At 43.6% G+C, this 25,968-nt stretch overlaps 1 protein-coding gene across 7 annotated transcripts in view; it reads left to right on the top strand.

Annotated features, from left to right (window-relative positions):
- The window catches only part of FARP1 (FERM, ARH/RhoGEF and pleckstrin domain protein 1), a 336,263-nt gene that overhangs the window by 282,621 nt on the left and 27,674 nt on the right, over positions 1–25,968 (top strand). For all 7 annotated transcript variants that reach the window (XM_090023129.1, XM_090023112.1, XM_090023121.1 and 4 more), the window contains 2 exons: positions 787–876; positions 3,216–3,349. In XM_090023129.1, coding sequence (XP_089879255.1) covers positions 787–876; positions 3,216–3,349 — 224 coding nt within the window. The remainder of the gene's footprint in view (positions 1–786; positions 877–3,215; positions 3,350–25,968) is intronic.

Below are 25,968 nucleotides of genomic sequence, written 5' to 3'. Positions count from 1 at the left end.
TAGTGGGAGGAGCAAAATTGCACACAGTACTCCTATTACTAAATTTCCTTTCCTTTTAGTCACTGGAGCGTAAAAAAGGGAGCAAAACAAAGCCCAGAAGCTCTGACCGGCCATGTGACCTTTGAAAATAAGCTGTTGGCCCAGAGGTGCTCTAAGCTAGATTTCTCCATTAACGATGCTACTAATTTTACCTGTTAAAAAACTCTGGAAAGAATTTCTCTGAAGTTTGAATTCTACATTTTGTCTTGTCCTACAACTCTTAACCTACAGTCTTCCCATCCCATTAGGGAAAAAAATCCTAAATTTGGAATTGTAGACAGTATTCTGCAGTATTCTTATGACAAGGAAAGTATTGACATATGAGCACTAATATATAAGTGACATCAGTTCTTTGTGATGAATACATGTTTTCCGTTTGTTAAAATATGTCATAGTGGGCTCAAATTGCTACATGCCTTTCTGCCTGATCTTCAAAATATGGCCTGCTGTGGAAATGTGAAATATGCTAAGAAGCACTACAGAAATAACTGGTTCTTGGAAATAACTGTGGTAGTAAAGAAAAAAAAGTCATTCTAGAATTCCTAAAAAAGTAGCTTATTCTTTTGTGTTTGCAAGGATATTCTTCAGGAATTTTTTTAGGACTGTGCAAATAAGTCAGAATAATCACAAGCAAGGCTCACTAATGATCCCGGTGTCCTGTTGAATGTTGCCTTCAGCCTTTTTTTTAGCTGCAAGTTACAGCCCTATAACAGCTCATCAAAATGTTCTATTTTATTCATTTTTCAGAGGTGTCCAGCTGACAAAGCTTACTTTATTGCTAAAGAAGTAGCCACCACTGAACGAACGTACCTTAAGGACCTCGAAGTCATCACATCGGTATGTTTACCTTAGCATTACTTGTGAACCACATGGTTGTGTAGTCAGCTATAGTATTTGCTCTTCCCTGTCTGCTCCCACATGTTCTAAGGCACTCCCATTTTTCTGGAATGATTTTCTTTTCATAGATTTCATACACATTAGGGCTGGAAGGGACCTTGAAGATCATCGAGTCCAGCCCCCTTCCCCAGGGGAAGGAAGTCAGCGAGGGTCAAAGGATCCCAGCAAGATAAGCGGTGTACATTTGGTCTAGTACACAAGGCATATAGTCCCAGGGAAGAGGGAATTTCAAAAATTACAGAAGAGGCAGAAGGTAGAAATTTGCCATGCTGCATACCAAGACATTATTCCAAATGTAGGAACTTAAAACACAATTCAGTTACTTTCTTTTACTCTCAAACCCTATGGCTTTAATTGGAAGGTCACAGAAATGTTTGGTAATGGACTCTTCTGGGGATTTATACTTTTGTTTTTTCCTACAGATTTCATTGCCTTTGTTAAATCTGGGAGAAGTTCTAACGTCTATTAGAAATTCTTTTCTTTTCTGTAAGCAGATAAATAAAATTTGCTAAATAGCCTATTATGCTGTAACCTTTTAGAATTAGAATGAAAATTCTGTTCCACTTCTACATATATTCCTATTGATTTATTAGTTTCTTTTATTAATTTAAATGCATTTTTTCCATGAGTAGGGCAAGCAAGATGTGGCCTGAAATGATAACCTCTAATGACCCAATGAAAGCTGCTGTAACAAAAGCTTTAAACGTAATAGCAGCAAGAGCACCATTTTTTTTCTTGCCTTAGCTGTTCTTGCTGGAAGAACAGAGTTGGGTGGGATGGTAGATCCCCTCTATTCTGGGCCTGGACCAACATAAAATTATAATAAATTAAAATGAAGCTATTTTCTACTTTTATTTGGAACAGCCTCTAGCAGCCTCTAAAGGTCAGTCAAAACTAGCTGGTGTACAGTGATCACTGAAGGAGGGAGTCACGTCATCAAATTGTGTATATAGCATAAGCCATTTAAGACACCCACAGATAACAGCCATTCAAGTCATGCAAATACCTGCTATTTGCCAAGCCCAGGGTGTGCACTACTTGTGGCTAGACCAGCGCTCCATGGTGGCTCTGATGCATGGGGTTGGTGTGTGGGTCCACTTTGGGCTAGCTTCAGATCCAGTATGCAGGGATGATCTGGTACAGGTACCACATGCAGTACACAATCAGACTTGCCAGATCAGCTCCATGCATCTAGAGTATGAGTAGTCCAAGACCCACAGGCAGCACTGTGGAAGGGATGATAGGGCTCCCTTGGCTTGCTCTGGCCTATAGGCCAGATCTTTGACACCTCTGGATTACAACAATTGAAACATCTTGAGTAATTTGTACTGAAATAATGTGGTTCAGATGTTGGCACTTCTGATGTGCTCAGCTTCTGCTTAAGTGTTTGTACCTCTTTGAGGCTTGTTACCGTAATCAAAGCACAGACAAATGCAATTGTTCACTTAAACCGTTTACTTAATTTATATGCTATGCAGAGGTGTCTGTGCAGTGGGTGCACCAACAGACACATCTAGAATGATTCTGGTCAAAGGAAATCATGGGCTGCAGTTTCACAACTGAAGCTGCTCCAAGTAGCTCCACTCTTCTTGGTCCCTGCAAGGAGTTAAATTTCATTAAGTGTGCAGATGCTCATTCTCCTGGGAGAAACTCTCCCAGGAGTGATTTGTATCCTGTTGCTGTCAAGTTATTTTTTCCCAGAACCACCATTTTTGCTCTGGGTGAAAAAGCTGGAATATCTATTACCAGTGTTCCTCAGCCAGGGGGCTGGGGCACCCTGGGGTGCTGCAGCACCCCTTGAAGCATTTTGTGAGGTCTGAGAAAAGCCAGGCATGAAGAGATAAGCAGATTAACGCAGGCTTGGGCTCAGGCTCAATCCCTGCCTGGCCATTCCCCTGCCCACACTACCTGGCCTATCTGCAACGATGTAAGCACTGTAATAAATTAGTTTTTGAAACAGGATGCTACTCAATGCACAAAAGTTATGGTTGGGTGTGTTGAGTCTGTTGAGGGGCATCTTGGTCTAAAAAGGTTGAAAACCACTATTCTATATACTTGTGGTTACTCCTGGGAAAGCAGAAATTCTCCTGGTGGAAACAGAATGTATATATGTGATTAAGTCTTATCAGTATAAGTACTATTCTGAATCCAATCCAACCTTCAGTACTGCCCAAGGCAGCTAGGTTGGGTCACTTTGTGTAGGTGAAGTACAAATACACACTACACAACCATCTGTGCCCCTGATCATTCTCTTTTATAACATTGTTCTCTGTTTCTAGTGGTTTCAGAGTGCAGTGAGTAAGGATGACTGTATGCCAGAAACACTGAAAAATCTCATATTTTCCAACTTTGAACCTTTGCACAAATTTCATACCAGTTTTCTCAAAGAAATTGAGCAGAGACTTGCTCTGTGGTAAGTCCGTTTATGGCTATTACTTTACACAGTTAAATGTTTTCCATGTTTCACTACTGTAACATTTACTCCATATGGATTCATTGTCTTGATTCATATGGATGAATCAAACAATTGTTTGTTAACAGAGTATATAAAGAAGACTCACTTTGTTCTAATTCAGTTCATAGCTTTTGTAATTCAGATTTTTAATGGATTATACCCACATTGAAATTAGATCCTACAAACTGGTAAAACTTCTTGGTTTCAAATGTCATTTGTTTCTGTATAGTACCTTTTCTGATATAAGTGCAATGAACAAGTCTTGACCAGGAAGGAGGAAGATGTAGGACTATATCCTATACCCTTTTGAATTAGTAGCAGCCTGATCAGGATGATAATTAGGAATTCTATAAAGTAGTTGTCTACTCTAAAGCACACCTGATCTGTCATTAGCAGGATATAAGGATGTCATCCACAACAGCTGTAAATCTAGAAGAGACATTGTTGTTCTTAAAAGTAATCCACTTCACAGAATTAGGAATGGATGATTATACAATATATCTATATAGAGGTATAGCTATAGCTAGAGAGAGCTATATGTGTGTGTGTATGTGTATATATATATATATAGAGAGAGAGAGAGAGCTATATATAGCTATAGTTATATATCTATATAGATCTCTCTCTCTTGCTTTCTCTAGCTATAGCTATATCTCTATATGGATATAGATAATACAGGTCTCTATATATCTATATAGATATATATAGACCCTATATCTATATCTGTATGCTAGATGTAGATATATTTGTCCAATGGAACAGTGCTGGTTCTGAGAAATGATTATCCAAAGAGTAGCTCTTTACAGCCAGAGTTCTAATTCATTGTTCTGACCACGGAAGATCTTCTGGGATGAAAAGCTGCTGCCCTACATCTTTGAGCTGATTAAATTCCCATGAAGAGGTGTTGGCTGCAGTTTTGTCATTGAAAGGGGAGAAAGCCCACCTGTTCCTTCTCAATTAGAAAAGAGTGAGCGGAATATGAAGGGAAAGGAGACCTTGGAATTTTACAGGCAGATTTGATGAATGCTAATCAATGTAATACTTATTTATTCAATTAATCAAAAGCAGACAAAAGCAAACATAAATCTTAGCATGGTTGAATCTTGTGGAAGTAAAAGACTATAGTCCTAGATGACAGCTTAATATGAATTGAATGGACTAATGTTGTGCAAACTCACTGCACCCAGTTCTGCAGTATACCTGTGTTTTAACATGCAACATTCCTAAAAATCCTTGATCTTCTTTAACAGAGGCTGTCTGTTAAAGGCTGTTAAACTGCATGGTAATTTTTGTGCTGTGGGTAATATCTTTTGTTAGAGAACTGAATACGCTTACCAAGCCAACTTTTTACAAAACTGCATTGTTTTCTGTTGCATGGACCATTTTAAAATAAAAAATTTATTTGGGGGGGGTCTAAATTACTCTTGCAGAGAAACTGAGTATCAACATATCTTTACACACCCAGTAAATTATTCCATTTAATAACTCATCAGGCTTCTCAGCTGAAACGTTGGAGTGTTACTTGACATGATCCCATGTCTGAGGCATGTTTAGCTCTGCGCATTGTGTAAAAATCCTACTTTTCTGTTGCATAGTACTTTTGTATTTCTGGCATCTAGAATGTGTCAGACTTGTCATGAGAAAAGCATTGAAAAAATAACAAAGAATTGTGGAGAAGGAAACTGTGTCTGGACCTATGTATTTAGATGCCAGTCCAGAAAGCACCTCTTGAAACAAACATCTGCTTCTGACCAGAGTTTTTACTGTGCATGCCAAATATCTGTATGGCTATCAGTCTTCCCACAGCTAGATTACACTGCACTAACAACATACCTTGAAAATGATGGATGCCAGGCCAACAGAGTGCATTTGGTACTAGAAAGTGTCATAAGACCTTATGTGACTGATTTTGTAATCATGTTTTGATTGTCAGATATAAAAGGTTTATTATATTTCTAAAATCATTGAATGTTAGTTTGGATTCCCTTAGTTCCACATAGAGAGATGGCCCGTAAATACCCTGCACTGTCAGTGTATCTGCACCCAAACTCAGGGATTTTTTTGGCCAGCGGTTCCCATCCAACCTGCATAGACTTTCTGCTTCTCACTGAGGGCATAAAGGACGAATACACTTAGTTTATCTCTGTTCCTCTCATCTTCTCAGTTCCTTGAAACTTGACAGACCTTCTTGCTGTCTGCTTCAAGCTACTGGAAAATTTTTCTGTGATTGCTCTAGCAACTTGAGAAAGTTTTACTAAACAGCATATCAGTTTTACCTTGTTGCCTACTGGAAAACTTAGCTTCTTTATTATTAAAAAAAAAAAATGTTTGGACCCAGAATTATGCCCCCAAGGTCACTTGGGTTCAAGTCACCTCTCTCATAACAGGACAATTCCAGTTAATGTTGGGCATTCGAGTGCATCCACTCCCCGGGAGAATCCCACATCCCAGGAAAATGTTCAGATGACTCCTACAATGCTCTTAACAATGGGCTTGTTAAGATGGAGGTGCACCAGTTTTCCTCTCTCAAACACCTGTGGCCTTGAGAGTTCTGTTGTCCCCAGAATAGTGCAAGGAGACTGCAGACACTTGCATCAGAGCCCCTTTAACTCCTCCTTTGCCTTCAAGAAATGTGTCTAACCTGCACTTAACATTTTCTGGGTATGGAGGCTTCAGAGCCTCTGTAAGTAATGTTACCATTCATATTCAGCTTGAAATCAACCCTCTTGTCCTTTTCTCCAGCACTGCAGCTGACTCATTCATTCCCCATTTTGTGTTTGTGCTTTTGATTGGTCCATCTTTGTATTTTCTTTATTGAGTTTCACCCTGTTTATTTAAGACATTTTTTCCAATGTATCCTCATCACCTTAATTCCTAATTCTGTCACATGTACTAAGTGTGAACTCAGTTTTTTGCCCTCAGAGTCATCAGTGAAAATCTTGAATAGAACTGGCCTCAAATTACAGCCGTGGAGACCCACACTTGATGTCTCTGGTTTGACACTGAGTTGTAGATGACACTATAGCCCTCTTTATAGCAGTTTCATAAAAGCCAAGACTGCCTGCCTGGCCTATACAAATCCTACAGGCAGTTAATTTGCAGCTTGCAAACTCCCCCCTGAGGACCACTTCTCCCATTGCTCCTGCTGCTACTGCATCTGGGCTCCCTGGGGTCCTGCTTCCTCATCCGGCTTCTGCTTACAGGCTCTTCCCCTTACCCCCCTTCCCCAAAAATGGGCTGTGGTCTGGGTAGTGGGGGGATCCAGGATGTCCAAGGCATATTTTCTGCTCTTTACTATTTCCTGACATGCTGATCAACAGCAGGAAAACCTTTGTGAGGCAGACTTGGGCCTGGGGACATGGGCAAGATTCTGTTCCTTCTGTAGTTGAAAATCTCTTGATACTGTTGGAGACTGTGATGCCTGAGAAGCAGAGCAACCTGTGCTTCAGCTCAATCTGTTTAAGGTGCCCACCAGTGCCAAAGCCAGACCTTTTTTACCCTGTGCCGGGGTGCTGAATTTGGAAAAGTTCTAACCAAAATATTATTCCTTGTAAGAGAGCCAGGGGACATCAACCTCATTACTTCAGCCTGGTAGGGTTAACTGTTAAACCAATGGCATCATATATTCTGCTGCATTTGTCAATGGAGACAGCCTTCTAATCACCCTTCCAAGAAGAGTGGGAGGAGACTCAAGACTTAAAGGAGGCCTTTGTCTCTCATACAGTTTTGGCCAGAAAAGTTTTATCCTTAAGATACACCTATGACTCTGCCAGACTTGGTCAGAGAGTTCCACCTAACCAACAAATCCATTTTTCAATATTCTTCTCAAAATCTTATGCATCCAAGATGGATGTGAATGGCACATTCTGAAGAATTGCAGTGACGGTAAGTTGCACCATGTTCTGAAACACTCCTTCTGGCACATTGCATTGAAGGAAGGCTTCAAAAACTTAAGCGAAATATTTAAAATTTAGTTTGCTGCTGTAAATTGTTTCTAGGTACAGGCTGTGGCAGCTCATCCTGTGCAGGTAGTGTTTGAGAACTGCTTTAGGAAGGAATATAACAGACCCCCTCACAGAGTAGGTAGCATAAGGCTAAGAGGAACTAATGGTCAAATAAACCTAGTTCATGCTGTGTGATTCAAGCTAATCTTACTTTTAAAGATGAAAGGCAGTGGAGACAGATCTGATAACTTTTTAGAAAAAACAGACTGTGGAAAGAATATTTTTTAACTGCTTGAAAGGTTCAGAAATTGTGAATAAGGCTTTGATATGCCTTCTGAACTGTACTTTTTGAGGAATAAAAGCTCAAAATCTATTCAGGAATCTCAGTTGTTTTAGATCCCTTGCAGTCAGCATCCAGAGTTCTCTTTATATCAGAGTCATAGAGAAAAATGTGGTGGACGAAAAGCATCACTGCTCTTAGTTCATATCATGATAAATTACTGTAAATATGTAAGCAGCTGAGGATTTCATAGTTGCATAGTTAGTACGGTCAGAAGGGACCTGAGCAGAGCATCAAGTCCGACCCCCTGCCATGGCAGGAAAGAGTACTAGGGTCAAACGACCCCAGCAAGGTGTTTGTCTAACCTTATCTTAAAGACACCCAGGGTAGGAGCCAGCACCACTTCGCTTGGAAGTTGGTTCCAGATCCTAGCCACCCTGACAGTGAAGTAGTACCTCCTAGTCTGAATCTACCCTCTGCCAGCTTGTGACCGTTATTTCTAGTCACTCCTGGTAGTGTTTGGGGAAACAGGGACTCCCCCAATGCCTGCTGGTCCCCTCTGACTAGTTTCTAACAAGCCACTAGATCCCCTCTCAGCCTTCTCTTGTGGAGGCTGAACAGCTTCAGGTCCTGTAGCCTCTCCTCATAGGGCCTGCCCTACTGTCCCTGATCACGTGAGTGGCCCTCCTCTGGACTGTCTCCATGTTGTCCACCCCTGTAACCTGTTTAGGTCCGATTGTAGCCTATTCCTCCCTTCTAGCATGCCCACATCCCCCCCACATCTTAGTGTCATCAGCAAATTTGAACAAGGTGCTTTTTACCCCCTCGTCCAAGTCACTGATGAAGATGTTGAACAGTGCAGGGCTGAGGACCGAGCCCTGGGGGACCCCACTACCCACATCCCTCCAGGTCGAAAATGACCCATCTACTACCACTCTGGGTGCGGCCCTCCAGCCAGTTGGCGACCCATTTGACTGTGTAGGTGTCGACACCACAGTCCCCCAGTTTCTTAATGAGAACGGGGTGAGAGGCGGTGTCAAAAGCCTTCTGAAAGTCCAGGAAGACTATGTCCACTGCTACCCCTGCATCTAAGGATTTGGTGACCTGGTTGTAGAAGGCCACCAGGTTGGTCTGACAGGACCTGCCTCTAATGGACCCATGTTGGTTGCCCCTAAGCACAATCTCCCCTGCCAGCCCCTCGTGGACATGTGCCAGAATAATTCTCTCAAAAAGCCTACCCAGGATCAAGGTAGACTAACTGGCCTATAGTTCCCGGGTCCTTCTTCCTCCCTTTTTTGAAGATGGGAACCACATTGGCCCTCTTCCAGTCCTCTGGCACCACACCGGAGCACCACGAGTGCTCGTACAGCCGTGCTAGGGGTCCCGCAATGACTGTTTTTGCCCCACTCATTTCTTAAAGCCTTTCTTAAAGCATGGGGCAAGTCTTACATTTTCCAACTTCTCCTTGGTTCATAATTTAGCCACTACTGGATGTAATGACAAAATGAGCAGGTCTGAAAGACTGAATATATGAAGAGGAAACAATGTAGTCAGGTTGCACAGCTGGCAGTTTTCTCAAGACATTGGTTTTGAGGTACTGTTGCTTGTAGAATGCCAGCTGTGGAAGGAAAGCTGCAGGCAAATAAGATATGCCTAACAGTGCTTACACTGAACTAGATGAAGAAAATCTTCAGCACTTTGGTGAGTAAGAAGTAGGGAAGTATGATGCTGGCAGCAGAAGGTAAGGACACATGGTTCTTCAGGAGCATAGTGTAGGTCAGATAGCAGTGGCTGCTGTGTTGTGAGTTAGCTATAAAATACTTAGAATGGGTCCTGCTAGCAGCATAGCTGTGGGAGTCCAGTGCAGGCTGCAAAACCTGCCCAAGAAGTTGTACAAATACTCAGATGGTTAAATTATACTACCATGATGATGCTGGCAGTAGCACCTAAGCTAGTCAATTTAAAGATATCCCTACATCAGTTGCAGTCACTTCAGATAACCCTCTTATAGTTATTCACAATGTAAGAGGTATGGATTTGTTCTTCTCACAGCTTGAGATAACACTAGACCTGCTTTTCACAACTGTTCATCATTTGCAACCTCAAACCAAAGCCATGGGGCTTGAAGTTGAGCTGTAACATCTCAGAGTAGGAGATAAAAATGGAGGCACCCAAAATCAAAGGTAATTTTTTACCTTATCACTTAGTTAAGCAGGGAGTCTGCAGTACAGCTTGAAAGAGAATGCAGACATGTTGGCTCCTGGTCTTTGGCCTCAATCCTTCCCTGTCTATCCTCCCCACTCTTATATCTTCACTACAGAATTAGCAGAGTGTTAGTTACACATTAGAGACAACACCTCCCATTCCATCTCTGTCTGTCTGTCTACCTGTGTGTGTGTGTGTGTGTGTGTGTGTGTGTGTGGCTCTAGCTTTCATGCTCACGCACACACACACACCCACACACACACCCCCACACATACACACCTTGCTTCAATTTAGTGATACTTTCAACTCAGACTGTCTAGGGCAGGGATGGGCAATTATTTGAGGCAGAGGGCAACTTACTGAGTTTTGGCAAGACATCGAGGGCCACATGATAGACAGCCAGGGGCAGATAACTATTGATTTTTCTAAAATTTTTAGGGGCCTTGTGGGGCAGATAGAATGGCCTGGTGGGCTGCATCTGGTCTGCAGGTCACATTTTGCCCACCCCGATCTAGGGTCATGGGAGGAACCAAAATTCTGCATTCACTCAGGCTGGTTACCTGGCCAGTTTGTGGTGACATTGTGAGCAAAATCACCCAGGTGCTGATAGTACGCAATGCTGCCTGTGTGTCCAGAAACATAACAGACTCTCCCACAATTTACTGGGAAAGGAACATGGAGTTGTCCATGTTATTGCTGCACAAAGAGCCATGGGTTATGTCTCCAATTTATAGAATCATAGAAACTTAGAGTTGGAAGGGATCTCAGGAGGTCATCTAGTCCAACCCCCTGCTCAAAGTAGGACCATCCCCAACTAGGTCATTCCAGTCAGGGCTTTGTCTAGCTGGATCTTGAAAACCTCCAAGGAAGGAGATTCCACCACCTCTCTAGGTAACCTGTTCCAGTATTTTACTACCCTCCTAGTGAGAGAATTTTTCCTAATGTCTAACCTAAACTTCCTTTGCCACAACTTGAGACCATTGCTCCTTGTTCTGTCATCTGCCACCACTGAGAACAGCCCACTTCAGGTAGTTGAAGGCTGCTATTAAGTCCCCTCTCAGTCTTTTCTTCTCTAGACTAAATAAGCCCAGTTCCCTCAGTCTCTCCTCATAAGTCATGTCCTCCAGCCCCCTCACCATTTTTGTTGCCCTCCACTGGATTCTCTCCAATATCTCCATATCCTTTCTGTAATGGGAGGGCCCAAAACTGAACGCAGTATTCCAGATGTGGCCTCACCAGTGTGAATAGAGAGGAATAATCACCAGGGATCCTGGTTTTCGCTGATTTAAAAAAAATCCCCCAACTAAAAAAAAGTAACCCCAAATCCACATTTTCCCACAATTTAAATGAAACGCTACTAATGTGTGTATAGTGATGTTTCATTTTAATCATGGAAAAATGTAGAGTTGAAGTTACTTTTTTTTAACTGAAAAGTGGAGATTTTTTTAAATCAGAGAAAACCAGGATCTCTGATAATCAGTTCCCTTGACTTGCTTGTAACATACCTACCAATGCAGCCAGTATACCATTAACCTTCTTGGCAACAAGGGTACACACTCCTGACTCATATTAACTTATTGTCCACTGTAACCTCCAGGTCCTTTTCTGCAGAGCTTCTGCCCAGCCAATCAGCCCCCAGCCTGTACTGGTGCATAGGATTGTTCCATCCTCAGTGCAGGACTTTGTACTTGTTCTTGTTGAACCTCATGAGATTCCTTTTAGCCCAATCCTCCAAATTGTCTAGGTCACTTTGAATCCTATCCCTATTCTCCAGCATATCTACTATTCCCCCCTGCTTTGTGTCATCTATAGACTTGGTGAGGCTGTCATCTTTCAGATCGTTGATGAAGACACAGAACAAAACCGGCCTCAGGGCTGACCCCTGCAGCACTCCGCTTGATACTGGCTGCCAACTAGACATGGAGCCATTGATTACTACTCCCTGAGCCTGATGCTCAGCCAGTTGTCTATCCACCTTACAGTCCATCCAGCCCATACTTCCTTAATTGTCCTAACTGTAGTGATGGAAGTTAGAATTTAAAGATGCTCCCTAATAGGAGACTGAGGGAGCTGGGAATTGGGAAATGATCCCTCAGAGAGCAGCCTGCTATTTATGAGACAGACCAAGGGCCTGCGGAGGTTGCCTACTGATCTACAATAATGTACATTGTATAGTTCTTCTCATTCAGGTATACCTGTGTTTATCAAACCTGGTGATCACTATTGATGTTATATTCACAGGAGAGTCCAATATTAAAGAGGATCAGTTACTACCGGTAGTTTGTATATACCAGATCATTCCTGAGCTAGGGAGTCCTCTAAGATGGAATCACCCTTCACCTCCTTTTCTTTGCAATAAGCATTCAATAAGTTCAGTATTAGACTGACTGCTCTTGGCCAGTTTACTCTGTGATCTGGACAGTTGTCTCCTTTAGTCATTGTAGTGTTCCATTTTCTCTCTTTACCACTGTCAGTTGAATGCTAATCTGTCAAGAGGACCTAGATTAGCTGAAAAGGAAAAAACCTAATTTGTGGTTTGTGGGGAAGACTCTTCTTTCTTTCACAGCACAGAATTTCCTCATTTGATACCAACTTCTCTGTGTGAATTTTATGTAAGGACCAGAGACTCCAGGTTTGGGTTTTTTGTTTTATGTTTTGGGTTTTTTAATGCTGTTCTCTTTTTTATTGTTTTGAAACAGTGTTAGCTACTCAGGTGTGTTACGAGAGCTCTACAGGGAAGAGAAACCTCCCTGGGTGCATAATACATTTTCCCCTAGAGGGCAGGAGATTGGATTTTATTAACTGAGAGATAAGTGTAATTCATTCTCTCTGCTCCACTTAGAGATTAGTTTTGTTTGTCTTTCTAAACCTCCTTGTAGTGTTTGGGAAGCTCATTCCCAGTTCTTTCTGGATTTGGACCAGGCCAAAGCTGATTCATTTCAATTACGATCTGAAAAGACAGCTGCTAACAATCACTTACAAAAGGTTGTTATCTCTGCCTGGTTTTTTGGTTTACAAAGAGATCCCCAAGCTATTATGGTTTGACTCAAAGAGGCCTGAAACAGACACATTTTTAAAAGCATTTTTGGCTTTTGTTCCGGGGTTTATTAACTGCCTGAATATGCCTCCCTAACCTGTGCATTTGTTGTAGGCTTCCCTAATGACTTGAACCATTCAAAGATGCAGTTTTAAAATCTGGCAGGACTTTGGATCATTAATGGCATGTCATTTTTATATCCCTTGCACCTTGGCTTGATATAAGCCCCTGTCCACTCCCTGTGGAAAACAAGGATGTTTCCTTTCCAAGAAAGGAACAGGTAGCAGTCCCAGCAACCAAATGCAGTACTCAAGAATTTGATCCATTTCACACCCAGCTTCCTGTCAGGCTCAAAACTGACCCAATTCCTATAGCTCCTACTGTGCAGCTTCAGAAAGTCCTAGGGAGAATCAGGTTGAATTCCCTGCTGATGGTTCTCTCCCTGGGGAAGGAAGGGAGGTGCAGGGAAATTGTCCACTTACAGTGACAGTGAAGGATCAAAGAAGAGCCTCTGCTGCTGCTTCCCTAGCATTTGATGAAGTAAGCTATTGCTTACAAAAGTTTACGTGTGTCTGATCCAATCTATTAAGTATACTTCTACCCTGCCTTTTGCTGTCTTCAGACTAACACAGCTAACTACCTCTTTCTCCTGAGTCATGGCATGATCACTGTTCACTTCCCCTGTAGTGTCCTTGGGATGCTGAACACTCTGAAAAAATGAATCTGACACTCTTATTATCCCAAGAGGAAAAGGGGCATAGGGCAGAGAAGGAGGAGTGCAAATAACTCCTTACTAGAGAAAAGTAAGAGTAAGGGAGGGGAAAAAGGAAGTGTATAAAGCTGTCTCCTTGCCCAAGAAAGCAGGTTAATGAGGAGGAAGTAGGAAATCTTCTCTTGGTTTTCTAGCATCCAGATGGGGAGGCAGAGCAATGTTTCATAGTTTCTAGGGTCGGAAGGGACCTGAGCAGATCGAGTCTGACCCCCTGCCATGGCAGGAAAGAGTACTGGGGTCAAACGAACCCAGCAAGGTGTACATCTAGCCTCCTCTTAAAGTGTTCACCTCTTTCCCAGTACAGGGGGAATGTTGTGCTGAGCACTTTTGCAGGTGTTGCAAATTGCACAGCTCCTTGGTGGGAACCAACCTTGGAAGCTATACAGAACACCCTGTCTTACATATATACCTCTAGTCTTACATATATAACTAGTGATGCTTAAAGTGGCCAGTTCTGGGTCCATGACTGTGTCTCCTTGGTGCTAGCCCAGTGACAGAAAGCTGCCTTGATGTAGCAGGTAATGCAATGCCCTTGATTAGCATAAAAGATGTCATGACTGGCCCTCTGCTACTTGCGTTCCTCCCCAGCTCTAGATGTTGGGGGGAGGGGCAGTTCAGGAGTGTGATTCATCCCATCAGCCCTCAGGCAGTGGAGCAATCCTCAGCTTTAAGGTTTCCTGTAGCCAACTAGCAAATGTAACATTTGGTTTGCCTTGAAATGAGGAAAGGCCCTGCCAGCCCTGCTGGGGTTTGAAGTAGGAGATCCAGGACAATGTTAGGACAGTCATCCCACTCGTAGGTTTAGTGTTCTGGTGAGGAGCGCTCTGGTAACATTCTTGGGTTGCAGGTATCTCCTATTTCCTTCTGTCTTTCTAGGTCCCTCCCCTTTGGATGCTGAGCTCTGAGAACTTTTTATCTGCCAATTCTTCAGAATACATTTCTCAGCCACATCAGCCAGTGCTAGGGGACCAAGTTGCAGGCTCAAAAGTGTATTTAGAATAGGAACCAGGCTGCTAGTTGCTCCATGACAAGATCAGTCTGCTTAGATTTATTAAAAGGATTTAAAGCTATTCCTCCCTAGCCTATGTGTAAAGTCAGGATTCAGACTCTCTAATAAGTACTTGTGTGGCATTAAATCCCAAATGCAGAAATAATTACTTATTGCTTAATTGTTCATTAAGCTGCCGGTATCCCATCAGGACATATAGCCGTGTCCTCTGCAGTCATCTAGCACATTTTATTATAGTCTGTAAATGAGACAGAAGAAAGTGCATATTTATGAATTTCCACTGTCAAAACTTCTGCAAGCTCATTTAGAAACCTGCAATCCAAAGCACATGGGAAACCTGAGAAGATGAACTAAACATACCTGTCTCATAGCTGGGAAATGCTACCGTGACTAGAATGAATAGCCTATTAAACATTGTACATTAGCTTCAAAGACAAACCTGTCTGGGTTGCAAATTCAACCAGCTCTCCTGATTGCCTTGTGGTATTGCTAAAGAGAGCTAGGTCTCTCAAAAGAACATCTGCAAGTCTTGCTAATTTTCACAGGGCCCATTAGTGCTGCTTAACTGAAGCTGACAGTGTAGCCATGCCTGCAGTGGGACATATGAATGGAAATTGCACTTCCCTTTGCTGTGGCAAATACCGACCTGCAAGAGGCTCTGGGGAAAGTCTTCCAAAGTGCCCAAGTCCCAATTACAAAACTTACGTAGGTACTTTTGGAGATCAGCCTCTCACTAAAAGTCACCAGAACTAACTCAAAGTCCCAGTGGATGCATCTACACATGCACTTTACTGCAGAGTTAACTAATTATCTCCACAATAAAGTGTCACTATCTACATGTGCACCTCTGTTAGAGATCAGTAAACTAATTAACTCCACTGTAAGATAGTTCTGTCTGGGACAAGTACTGCCCTACAGCAGAGTAGTTAAGTGCACTGAAATGTATGTGTAGACAGTGACCTGAGCTGGCTGGAGCATCAGGGTGCTACAGTGTGGGGGCTGCTTGCTGGCTAGGCCTGCACTGTAGCACCCTCATGCCCCACCCAGGCCCTCTGCAGCACATTGGGCTGGGGAGGAATAACCCTGGGATGGCAGGCAGGCTGACTTCTGGGGCCCCTTACCAGTCAGGGCTGCTCCATCCCTGCTCAGTATACTGCAGTCCTGGGCCCACATGTAAATGCTCAGCACTGCAATGCTAAACTTTGACTCCTAGCTTCCAGACTTGGATTCACATCCTTGAGTTTGTCACCCAACCTCCCGGTATGTTTCTTGGGAGCATTAGCCACCTCACAATGGGATTCACAACAGCCAGTGTGCTGAGTGGAAAGCTGCCTACACTAGCCAGTATGAAATATAGAAGGGAAGGGGTGCATCTTAAATCCTGCCAAGTTCAGCATTTAAATACAAAATACTGGGCTGTCCCTATGCACAGTATTCACAGAATGATGCCTAACTTTTCCTTTTGAAAAACAGAAGAGGAGCAATGCATTTCTTAGAGCTGGGGGTGGTAGAGACACTCTGTTTTATGATACTCTTCCACCTATTAGGCATCTAAGTGGACTTAGGCATTAAGGTGCAATTCTATTCCAGTCTATTCAAGTGTCTGAAAACCTGTTATTACAGAAGTTGAATGGGTCCTCTTCCTTGATTCCTGTCCCCCTGACTGCTTTTTTTTGTGATTCAGTCATACAGGTCAGATGATGATGTCTTACTGAAGTAGATGCTTTACTGGATTTTCAGGGACTGGGACAGGGTGGAATGGTATTGCACTTAGATGCAGGTAGAATAGAATCTGGCCCTTCCTGGTTAGCATATCTCCCAGAGAGATATGGTTTCTAGGCCCTCCTCAGGCTGTGGGGGTTCAAATCCACATCTCTCACCTTCCAGGAGAATGGTCTGACCACCAAGCTAGAGACTGTCCTAAGGAAGAAGCAGCCTCTCATCTTGCCCATTGAAGTTGGCCCACTTTGCCTATAATAATTACAATCGTTACAATTCAGAAAAAGGAAGTAAGAGGAAACCCCAGTTCTCCATGCCAGGGGTGTTTCAGTTCTTTGAAACCCTTTTGGCATGAAATGTCCCATAAGCAGCGGGAACCAGCTGCCTAGAGAATAAGTAGCAGTATAATTGGCACTCTCAAGCCACAATTAGTGGTGGAAAGGTTACCTCTAGAAAGATGTATTGTCTCATTCTGCTTGTCTGGAAGGGTAGCAGTGCTACACGGGGCGGGTCAGAGTGGGGTGAAAAGATGATGAAAGGAACCCTGATACTATTTTTGTTATAGCACAATAAGATGAGTGTTGATCATCCTGTTTTTGATTTGCTTTTTATTTATCTAATCACCTCACACTTCAAGCCTGCTAAGTTTTGGCTTCGAATTTAGAGGGCAGTTTTAACAGAGAACTTTGAAGAAACACAATCATTCACTAAAAAAAGAAAAATTTAACTTGAGAGCTTGTATAGAAGTAGGTCTTGCTGGTTGTCTTTTTGGCAAACTATAGTGGGCCAGAGGGAGGTATTATCCCCAAGCTTGTAACATTTTATAGGTCAACTGCGGGTGACTTTATTGTAGACAAGGTCACTAATACACTACAAACTTTGTTCCTCTAAGTGTTGTGACAGAGTTTTATACTGACCTTGAAGGAAACCTGAGTTAAGGAGAGGGGTTTTTTTTCTGGGTTTATTTTATTCAGTAATCTTCTATTCACTTGCAGTATAGCATTCCTTGGCAGCTTGAGATAGTACAGGTTTGTTACAGATTTCCTTCCATTGAGCAGTCTGAGCTAAGTGAAATGCTGAGTTGTTGACAGAATTCACAAGCAAAGCATAGCTGCCTCCATGGTGGCTATAAATAGGATATGTTGGCCATTTTTAGCATCATATAATATGGTACCCATGTTGTATTCCTTATCAGGTATAGCAAGGCAGTCTCCACCTCCTGTTTTATTATATTTCCAAATTACTACTGGCAGTCAGTTTTAGGAGTGAAATCTGTGAATATTGTGTGATGTGAAAAAAGAACAACTGAAAAACATGGCATAAATTTCCTCCCTTATTTTTTTTTCTGCTAAGAGCTTTACAACCATGAAACTGCAGCATAAAATAACTGAATGGCAAGAGCCAGTAGAAGAGTTGGTTGACCTTGCAGGTTGAGGACTACATTTCTGTACACACTGTTTGACAGATTATTCCACAGAACGAGTGCATCTCTGTCCTTTTTAGTTACAGGCTAAATATTTGGAGAATATGTTCTGAAAATTCAGGTTCCCTTTAAATGGTTTTTTTTCTGTGTAGACGTTAAGGCTGAGATGTGGAAAGCGGCTTATAGCATTTGAATGCACAGCTACCTAAGCAAGTTAAAGGGCACATCTAAATCTCCTAGGCAGCTTTGAAAATCTCAGCCTGCTTGCAAATAAAAAATGTGTCCTTTGCTTCCAAAGTTCTGCTTTAAAGGAAGGAAGGGATTAACCCGGAAAATCCCTGGTGCCAGTTATTCCTCAGGCTTGTTGCAGATACCTTGACATATCCTTCCCCACTGTTTGGGCAGAAAGAGTGCTTAATTCATGTTATAGCTCATGTACATAATATCTCCTATCAAAGGCTTTAGTTATGTACATAACCTGTTGTCAGCTTTGAGGCACATTGAGTGTGGGGAGCCAGTGACTGCTACTTCAGTGGTTCTCAAGCTTTTTAACCTCAAAGCATCCCTTCATTTTTTTTTAATTTAGCAATACCCTGGTTGAGAATAATTGAGCTACTCTAAATTCAGGAGATATATGGAGTGAGGCCTGAGGGTAAAAACACTGAGAACCCACTATTCCAGCTGGTACCAGGGGAGGGCAGTGAGAAAGGACCTCACCCCTCTGTGCCCTGATTTTTCCACCATCTGCCCCCACTCTGTACCTGAGGGAACAAAGGTGGCCCACACCACCGCGGCTGCTCTTCCAGGGTCTTGTATGCTGGCAACTGGTGCCATCTGCCCTTGTAACGCTTTTTGTTGGTCCTGGGACTTAGGAGGCAAACTTGCCTAAAAAGCGTGGCTCTGCAGCCCTGCATTCACCCACCTACCCATCTGCCTTCAGCAGAGTGCACTGCTCAGAGCATAGAGGAAAGGAAAGGGCAGAGGCTACTGGGCAGAAGAGGGCAGCAGCGGTGGTAGATCCCAGAAGATCAGCTGTCAACACACTAGGGAGCTGGAGTGGGCACCAGGGCACTGAGAGTACTCACCTCCTTGCACAGAGTGCTATGGCACCCCTAAAGGGATCTTGTAGCAACCCCCAGTTGAGAATCTCTGGCTTATTCTGTAGAACTCAAGGACAAAGAAATCTCATGAAGACTTCTGAACGCAGGTCCTAAGTTAAGAACTCTAGATCTTGTCACTGGGGGAGAGATCTCATGTGTCATGAACACCGAGAGCAAACAGAACAGGTTGGTCATTGATGCACAGCAAATGAGCATCCTCTTCTCCCTGAGAGTAACAAGGCCCCACAAGCCATCTTGTCTTAGATTGTATTTCCTTATTTTATTTCATATCCTCTGTGTTACTTGTTTGGGTAGAAGGGCAAAACACCAGGGTGGGCTCTTTTGCTTGTACATACCTTCCCCTCAGCCTGCTGCCTTTGGTAATTTTGTTTTTTCTTCTCAGTTGCCCTCACGCCCAATGTGGGACATTCCTCTCCTTGCCCAAAACTCATTTCACTGAGATCAGACAAGTGAGGGAAACACTGATGGGGATGGTTCATTTATTGTTGTTTTTGTTCTTTATATTGAACAGACCTCATGACCCCTGGGGATGGACCAGCACTCTATTGCACTGGGCCCTGTGCAAACACAGAACAAAAGGGACAGATTCCTATTACGATATTTGCACAAGGTCTTTGGAAGTGGAGATGCGGCCTCTTCCCTGAAATCTGGGCCTGGTGTACAGGGAAGCTGTACAAATCCATTGTATTTCAACTCAGACAGAAGTTAGAGGGGGAGGTGCTCAGTCCCATAGAAGGGCATCTAAATCCCCATTCACATTCAAGGCAGGGAGCAGGACAGAGAGGAGGAGGGGCTCATGGCCAACTCCAAGGCTTGAGTCACTGTTGTCTTATTTCCCTACCCTCACCTACCCTCCAAGCCCGAAGGGAAGTTATCCCAACATGGAACAAAGGGAGCAGGAGGGTGCAAAAGTCTCCATAGCTCACCAAAAGCATCTGGGAATGTCTCCTAGCTAAAAGGGAGGCGTACACCCAATGGAAGGGAGGGGACATCACCAGGGAGGATTATACTGTGGTTACTTGAGGATGCAGGAGGGCAGTCAGGAAGCCCAAGGCAGAGATGGAACTGGCTAGCTTCCCAGATCAAGGACAACAGGAAGTCCTTTTTTAAATACATAGGGAGCAAAAAGAAGGTACTGGGTAACGTGGGGTCCCTGCAAGACATGCTAGGAAATTTGGTCGTCACACCAGATGACAAAGCTAGCCTATTTAATGACTTCTTTGCCTTCATTTTCCTGAGCAGGGACCAGATCAGACCCCCCACTGGGCCCCCCTCAGGGCCCAGGGGAGGTACACCTAAGCCATGGGTCAGGGAGGATCTAGTCAGGGAACTTCTGGAGGGACTGGATGTATTTAAATCAGCTGGTCTGGACGATTTCCACCCCAGAGTGCTGAGGCAATTAGCTGAGGTCATTGCAGGACCCCTGGCATGGCTTTACTCGTGGTGCTCTGGTGTGGTGCCAGAGGACTGGAAGAGGGCCAATGTGGTTCCCACCTCCAAAAAGGGAGGAAGGAGGACCCAGGAAACAATAGGCCAGTTAGTCTTACCTAGGTCCTGGGTAAGCTTTTTGAGAGAATTATTCTGGCACATGTCCATGAGGGGTCAGCAGGCAAGATTATGCTTAGGGGCAACCAACACGGGTTCATTAGAGGCAGGTCCTGTCAGACAACCAGGTCGCCAAATCCTTAGATGTAGGGGTAGCGGTGGACCTAGTCTTTCTGGACTTTCGGAAGGCCTTTGACACTCTCTCTCACCCCATTCTCATTAAAAAACTAAGATATGGGGGGGATGTGGGCACACTAGAAGGGAGGAATAGGCTGTAATTGGACCTAGACAGGTTACAGAGGTGGGCGGATAGGAATAGGATGTGTTTCAACACAGACAAGTGCAAAGTGATGCACCTGGGGAGGAAGAACCAGCACCATACCTACAGGCTGGGGAACTCCCTTCTCATCAGTGCAAAGGCAGAAAAGGATCTTGGAGTCATCATTGATGCCCAGATGAATATGGGTCGGCAGTGTGGGGACGCGGTTAGGAAGGCCCAACCGCACCTTGTCATGCATCCACAGATGCATCTCGAGCAGGTCCAAGGAGGTGATTCTCCCCACTCTATGTGGCACTGGTCAGGCCACAGCTGGAGTACTGCATCCAGTTCTGGGCGCTGCACTTCAAGAGGGATGTGGACAGCATGGAGAGGGTCCAGAGGAGGGCCACCCGCATGATCAGGGGGCAGGCCCTACGAGGAGAGGCTATAGGACCTGAACCTGTTCAGCCTCCACAAGAGAAGGCCGAGGGGGGATCTAGTGGCTTGTTACAAACTAGCCAGAGGGGACCAGCAGGCATTGGGGGAGTCCCTGTTCCCCTGAGCACTACCAGGAGTGACTAGAAATAACGGTCACAAGCTGGCAGAGGGTAAATTCAGACTAGACATCAGGAGGCGCTACTTCACTGTCAGGGCAGCTAGGATCTGGAACTAACTTCCAAGCAAAGTGGTGCTGGCTGCTACCCTGGGGGTCTTTAAGACAAGGCTTGACAGTCAACTTGCTGGGGTTGTTTGACCCCAGTATTCTTTCCTGCCATGGCAGGGGGTCAGACTTGATGATCTGCTCAGGTCCCTTCCGACCCTACCAACTATGAAACTGAAACTATGCAGCCTTTGAGTAAGGCATGCCCCTCTCTGGCCCCCAGACATTGTCCTGATAGACAGGGCTGTAAAGAGGCATCCTGCCCAGCCCAGAGGAAGCAATAGTTGTGGCTTCCAACAGGAGCGGGGAATGTAGGGATGTAGTGTCTTCACACACACCTGGTTGGGCCTGTGAAGTGCTGTGTTGTGTCTTTAGTTATGTAGTTGAGGAGACGTTCATTTTTCACATGGAAGCAGGTGGGGGCGGGGGTTAATGGAAGATGCTTCACAGAGAAGGGTCAGGGTTAGGGGCTGGCCATTGGGCCATCTTGTTTGCCTACTCTATCAGGTTTTGGAATAATCTAAGTTTGTGCTTGTTCTAGTGGGGAACCAGTTACAGCCTAGACTGTTTTCTGCACTGGTAGTCCTGTTGTGTTATTGCCATAGTTCAGCTCTTCATTGCTCTGCCAAGCAGCTTGAGAGATGCTTCTTTTGTGGACCACCTACCCCCTGCTCCTTTTTCTCCTGCCTGTTTCTTCCCATGCTGCACATCTATTATGATAAACTTCAGGGATTGAAAACCACCATGCTGCTGAGATGAGATTTGAGCTGCTATTTGAGCAAGTGTGTGCCACCCACTGTATTGAGCTGGGGAGACAAATTTTGGCTGAGAGAGAGGACTGTCAACGGAGGCCAGCTGAGTAAAAATATGACACTAAAGGCTCGTTCTAAAGCTCACAAAGATGCAGGGAGCCCTTCCTCAGGCCTCTGGGAGGTGAATATGCTAGACAAATTGTCTTCTGGGAAAGATTTCAGCTGAGTTGTACACAAGGTCAAGGCCAGGAAAACTCTTTTCTCATCAGAACAGTATGCTGTAAAGACATAGTTAATGTATATCCTGGCAACAAGCCAACCAAGTACCAAGCTCCTGAAGTTTATCGGGTTTCATTGGATACAGGAAAATAGAAGGAGTTTGAATAGCGTTGAAAAGTGAGGAAGGAGAACAAATATAATGTCCAAATTCTTCTGCTGACAGTCACTCAGCCCCCATATCACTGCTGGCGGTGGTTTTCTTCTTTTTTTTCAGATTCTGAAAGTTAATGTACAACTATAAGGCATTGCACATTCAAGCTTGTTGAATGTTGTCTGTGCATTGCTGCTACTGCAGACCAGCTACTTCAATTCTTTTTGGCTTTTAATGGAAACCAGTTTAATATGCATCTCTTTTGACTAAAAGTGTCAGTGGCAGGAGTTTTATTTAAACTTCAGGGTAATTTTCAGTGGGGAGTGTTGCCAGAGAGAGGGGAGGGAAGGGACCGAACAAAGTACTTCCTGTAAAGAAGAAATGGGCTTCACTAGTGAAAGCGCAGCAGAGACAAGCTATATTTCTGTTTGTACTTTGGGTAATTTTGAAACTGTGATTTTCTGTGTACCTTTGATATCTTTTTAATACAGGCCAGTCTACCAGATGTCTTCGACACATTTTGAGTAGGCAGAAGGAACGGCAAGCTGGTTATTTAACCTCTTGCCTTTGCCAAACTGGCAGGGCTTATTAGAAATTACATTTATACAAAAATGTACCTCCTGTTTCTTATCCAAGGGTAGCTTCTGCTTTCAGAAAAACAGAATTTGTAGTTGGGAACTACGTTTGTTCTGCTTTGATAAGCGCGTAAGTGCTTACTGAATCTATTGTTGAGGAAACTTAATACAGTAGGAAATCATTAGAAGCAGCATATGAAACCACCAGAAAGCATTCAGTGTCACTTTGGGTGAACTTGGAACAATTTGACATCATCCTTTGTTTGTGGGTTCTTAGCCATTTCGTCTGCTCTGGGAAAAACTGGAGGATATTACTGTTTTTCATTGTGTGCTACACCCTCCTTGTTGCTTTAGTAGGACAAGAATGCACAAGATGTTAACCACAAGCATGTTTACAAGCAAGATATGCTTAAATATTTGTATTCCTCTAAAAATGTGTAGATTCTGAAACATCAGTTCTGTACCTGTTTTATCTGGGAGGGTATAGCCCTTACATACATACAGGTGCATCTTGTATAATTCAAGAATTATAAACTTTCCCTACAATTAACACAAACATTTTGCTAATGAATGCAAAGATTTACCATCTGGCCTACATTTATTCATACTTTCATGCAAATAGAATATTCCTAAAGTGAAAATCTGGATGTGTTTGCAGGAGGTAAATTGCTGCTGAGGAATGAAAAGCAATGCATGCGTTAGTGTGAAAGCAGAAGTCTGATGCAGATCTTAATTGGTTACATTTCAGGCCATTGCTACCTAGGTGCACCTCTTCAGTGGAGTCATGCATGTTCAGACCAGGACTGGATTTGGTTTCAAGTACTTATGGGTTGTACTTTAATCAGAATTTAAAAATCAAGGCTGCGATGTAGGAACATGCTATACTCAATCCATGCCAATGGGAGATATTGACAAGCTAAAGATGAATGGTCAGGGCAGTCCCCTGTGCTTGTCTATTTAAGATACTCAACTCAAACTACTACATGAACAATCTAATAACAGTTGGAATCTTAAAGTCATTATTTTTTTTTCCTGTTTCCCCATGTGATACTGTATTTTCTTGCATACAACATGAACCTTTCCTCCAAAAATCAGTCCCTTATAATTTCTGTGTGTATATGTATTAAATGAGGGAACTGATTTTCTGATCAGCATAAAGCACCCAGCTTTGATTCCTGCTCCACCATGCAGTAGCTATGGCATTACTGCTCAGATAACTGAAGGAGTCAGTTAACTTAATGGCTTATTGTTCATCATGGGCATTAATGATCCTTTATCCTTTGGAATCGTCTTGATGTTCCACTAATTAAGCTAACCCTTCTTAAGACAATTTTGTTTTCTGCAAGCTGCTCCTGGTCTCTCTGCCCTCCTATTTCACAGCCCTAGGGGTTCTTTAGCTCTTTTCAAAATCATAAATCATGGAGATCAGAGTGCATTGTATGTGAAAAAATTTGGCATTTCTTATGGCTATATATGTGGATCAGGGAGCATATTATATACAGGCAGTCCTCAAACTTAGGATAAAATTGGTTCCTGAAAACTGCGTCTTAAGTTGCAATGTTGTAACTCGGAACCAATTTTCTTCTTTAAAACAATGCTATAAATGGGGGATGGGTATCAGGCCTTGGTTCAGAAACCATATTTTCACCAAAAATACCCCAGAATTTTGTACTCGATCAATTATACATGAGTACTATAGCTACATTAATGTATTTATATTGTAAATAGTAATCATATTGATTTGGAAGGACTTCTTTCAGGTGACTTTGCAGGACTTTTTGAAAGGCTCTTGGTTGGACTTCTTGAAGGGTTCTTGGCTGGAGTCTTCTCAGGAGTCTTGGCTGCAGGTTTTTCTGGAGTCTTGTGTGCTTTCTTAAAGAAAGTATCCAAAGAAGTTTGGACAGATGTTCTCCAGGGAGATTTCATAGATTTCATAGACATCAGGGCTGGAAGGGACCTCGGGAGATCATCGAGTCCAGCCCCCTGCCCAAAGGGCAGGAAGTCAGCTGGGGTCATAGGATCCCAGCAAGATAAGCAACCAATTTACTCTTGAAGGTGTTCAATGTAGGTGCTTGAACCACCTCCGCTGGCAGACTGTTCCAGACCTTGGGGGCTCGGACAGTAAAGAAATTCTTCCTTGTGTCCAGCCTGAAACAGTCTTGCAGGAGTTTGTGACCGTTCGACCTCGTCATCCCTTGGGGCGCTCTGGTGAACAAACGTTCCCCCAGATCCTGGTGGTCACCCCTAATAAACTTATAGGTGGCCATCAGATCACCCCTGAGCCTACGCTTTTCCAGGCTAAAGAGTCCCATGTCTCTCAGCCTATCATCCTAAGATCTGTTTTCCTGACCTCTGATCATGCGCGTGGCTCTCCTCTGGACTCTCTCAAGCTTCTCCACATCCTTTTTGAATTGTGGAGCCCAAAACTGGACGCAGTACTCCAGCTGCGGCCTCACTAAGGCCGAGTACAAGGGGAGAATGACGTCCCGGGATTTGCTCAAGAAGCATCTATGGATGCAAGCCAGCATTTTGGTCGCTATATTAGCCGCAGCATTGCATTGCAGGCTAATGTTCATCTTGTGGTCAATGATGACCCCCAAGTCTGTTTCTTCTGTAGTGCTATCCAACGTAGCACTGCCGAGCCTATAAGGATGCTGCAGGTTTTTCCTCCCAAGGTGGAGAACCTTGCATTTTTCGGTGTTAAACACCATCAGGTTCTCGTCTGCCCATTTGCTGAGCTTGTCCAGGTCAGCCTGGATCAGCCGCCTATCTTCTGGCGTGGATGCTTTGCCCCAAAGTTTGCTGTCATTGGCAAACTTGGCCAGTCCACTCCTGACTCCAATGTCCACATCATTAATGAAGATGTTGAACAGTATGGGTCCAAGGACAGAGCCTTGAGGGACCC

The sequence above is a fragment of the Crocodylus siamensis genome, chromosome 1 (assembly GCF_052110815.1).
Source record: "Crocodylus siamensis isolate JL-2025a chromosome 1, ASM5211081v1, whole genome shotgun sequence".
In the NCBI taxonomy this organism is placed as follows: Eukaryota; Metazoa; Chordata; order Crocodylia; family Crocodylidae; genus Crocodylus; species Crocodylus siamensis.
This window is presented reverse-complemented; position numbering and strand designations above follow the sequence as displayed.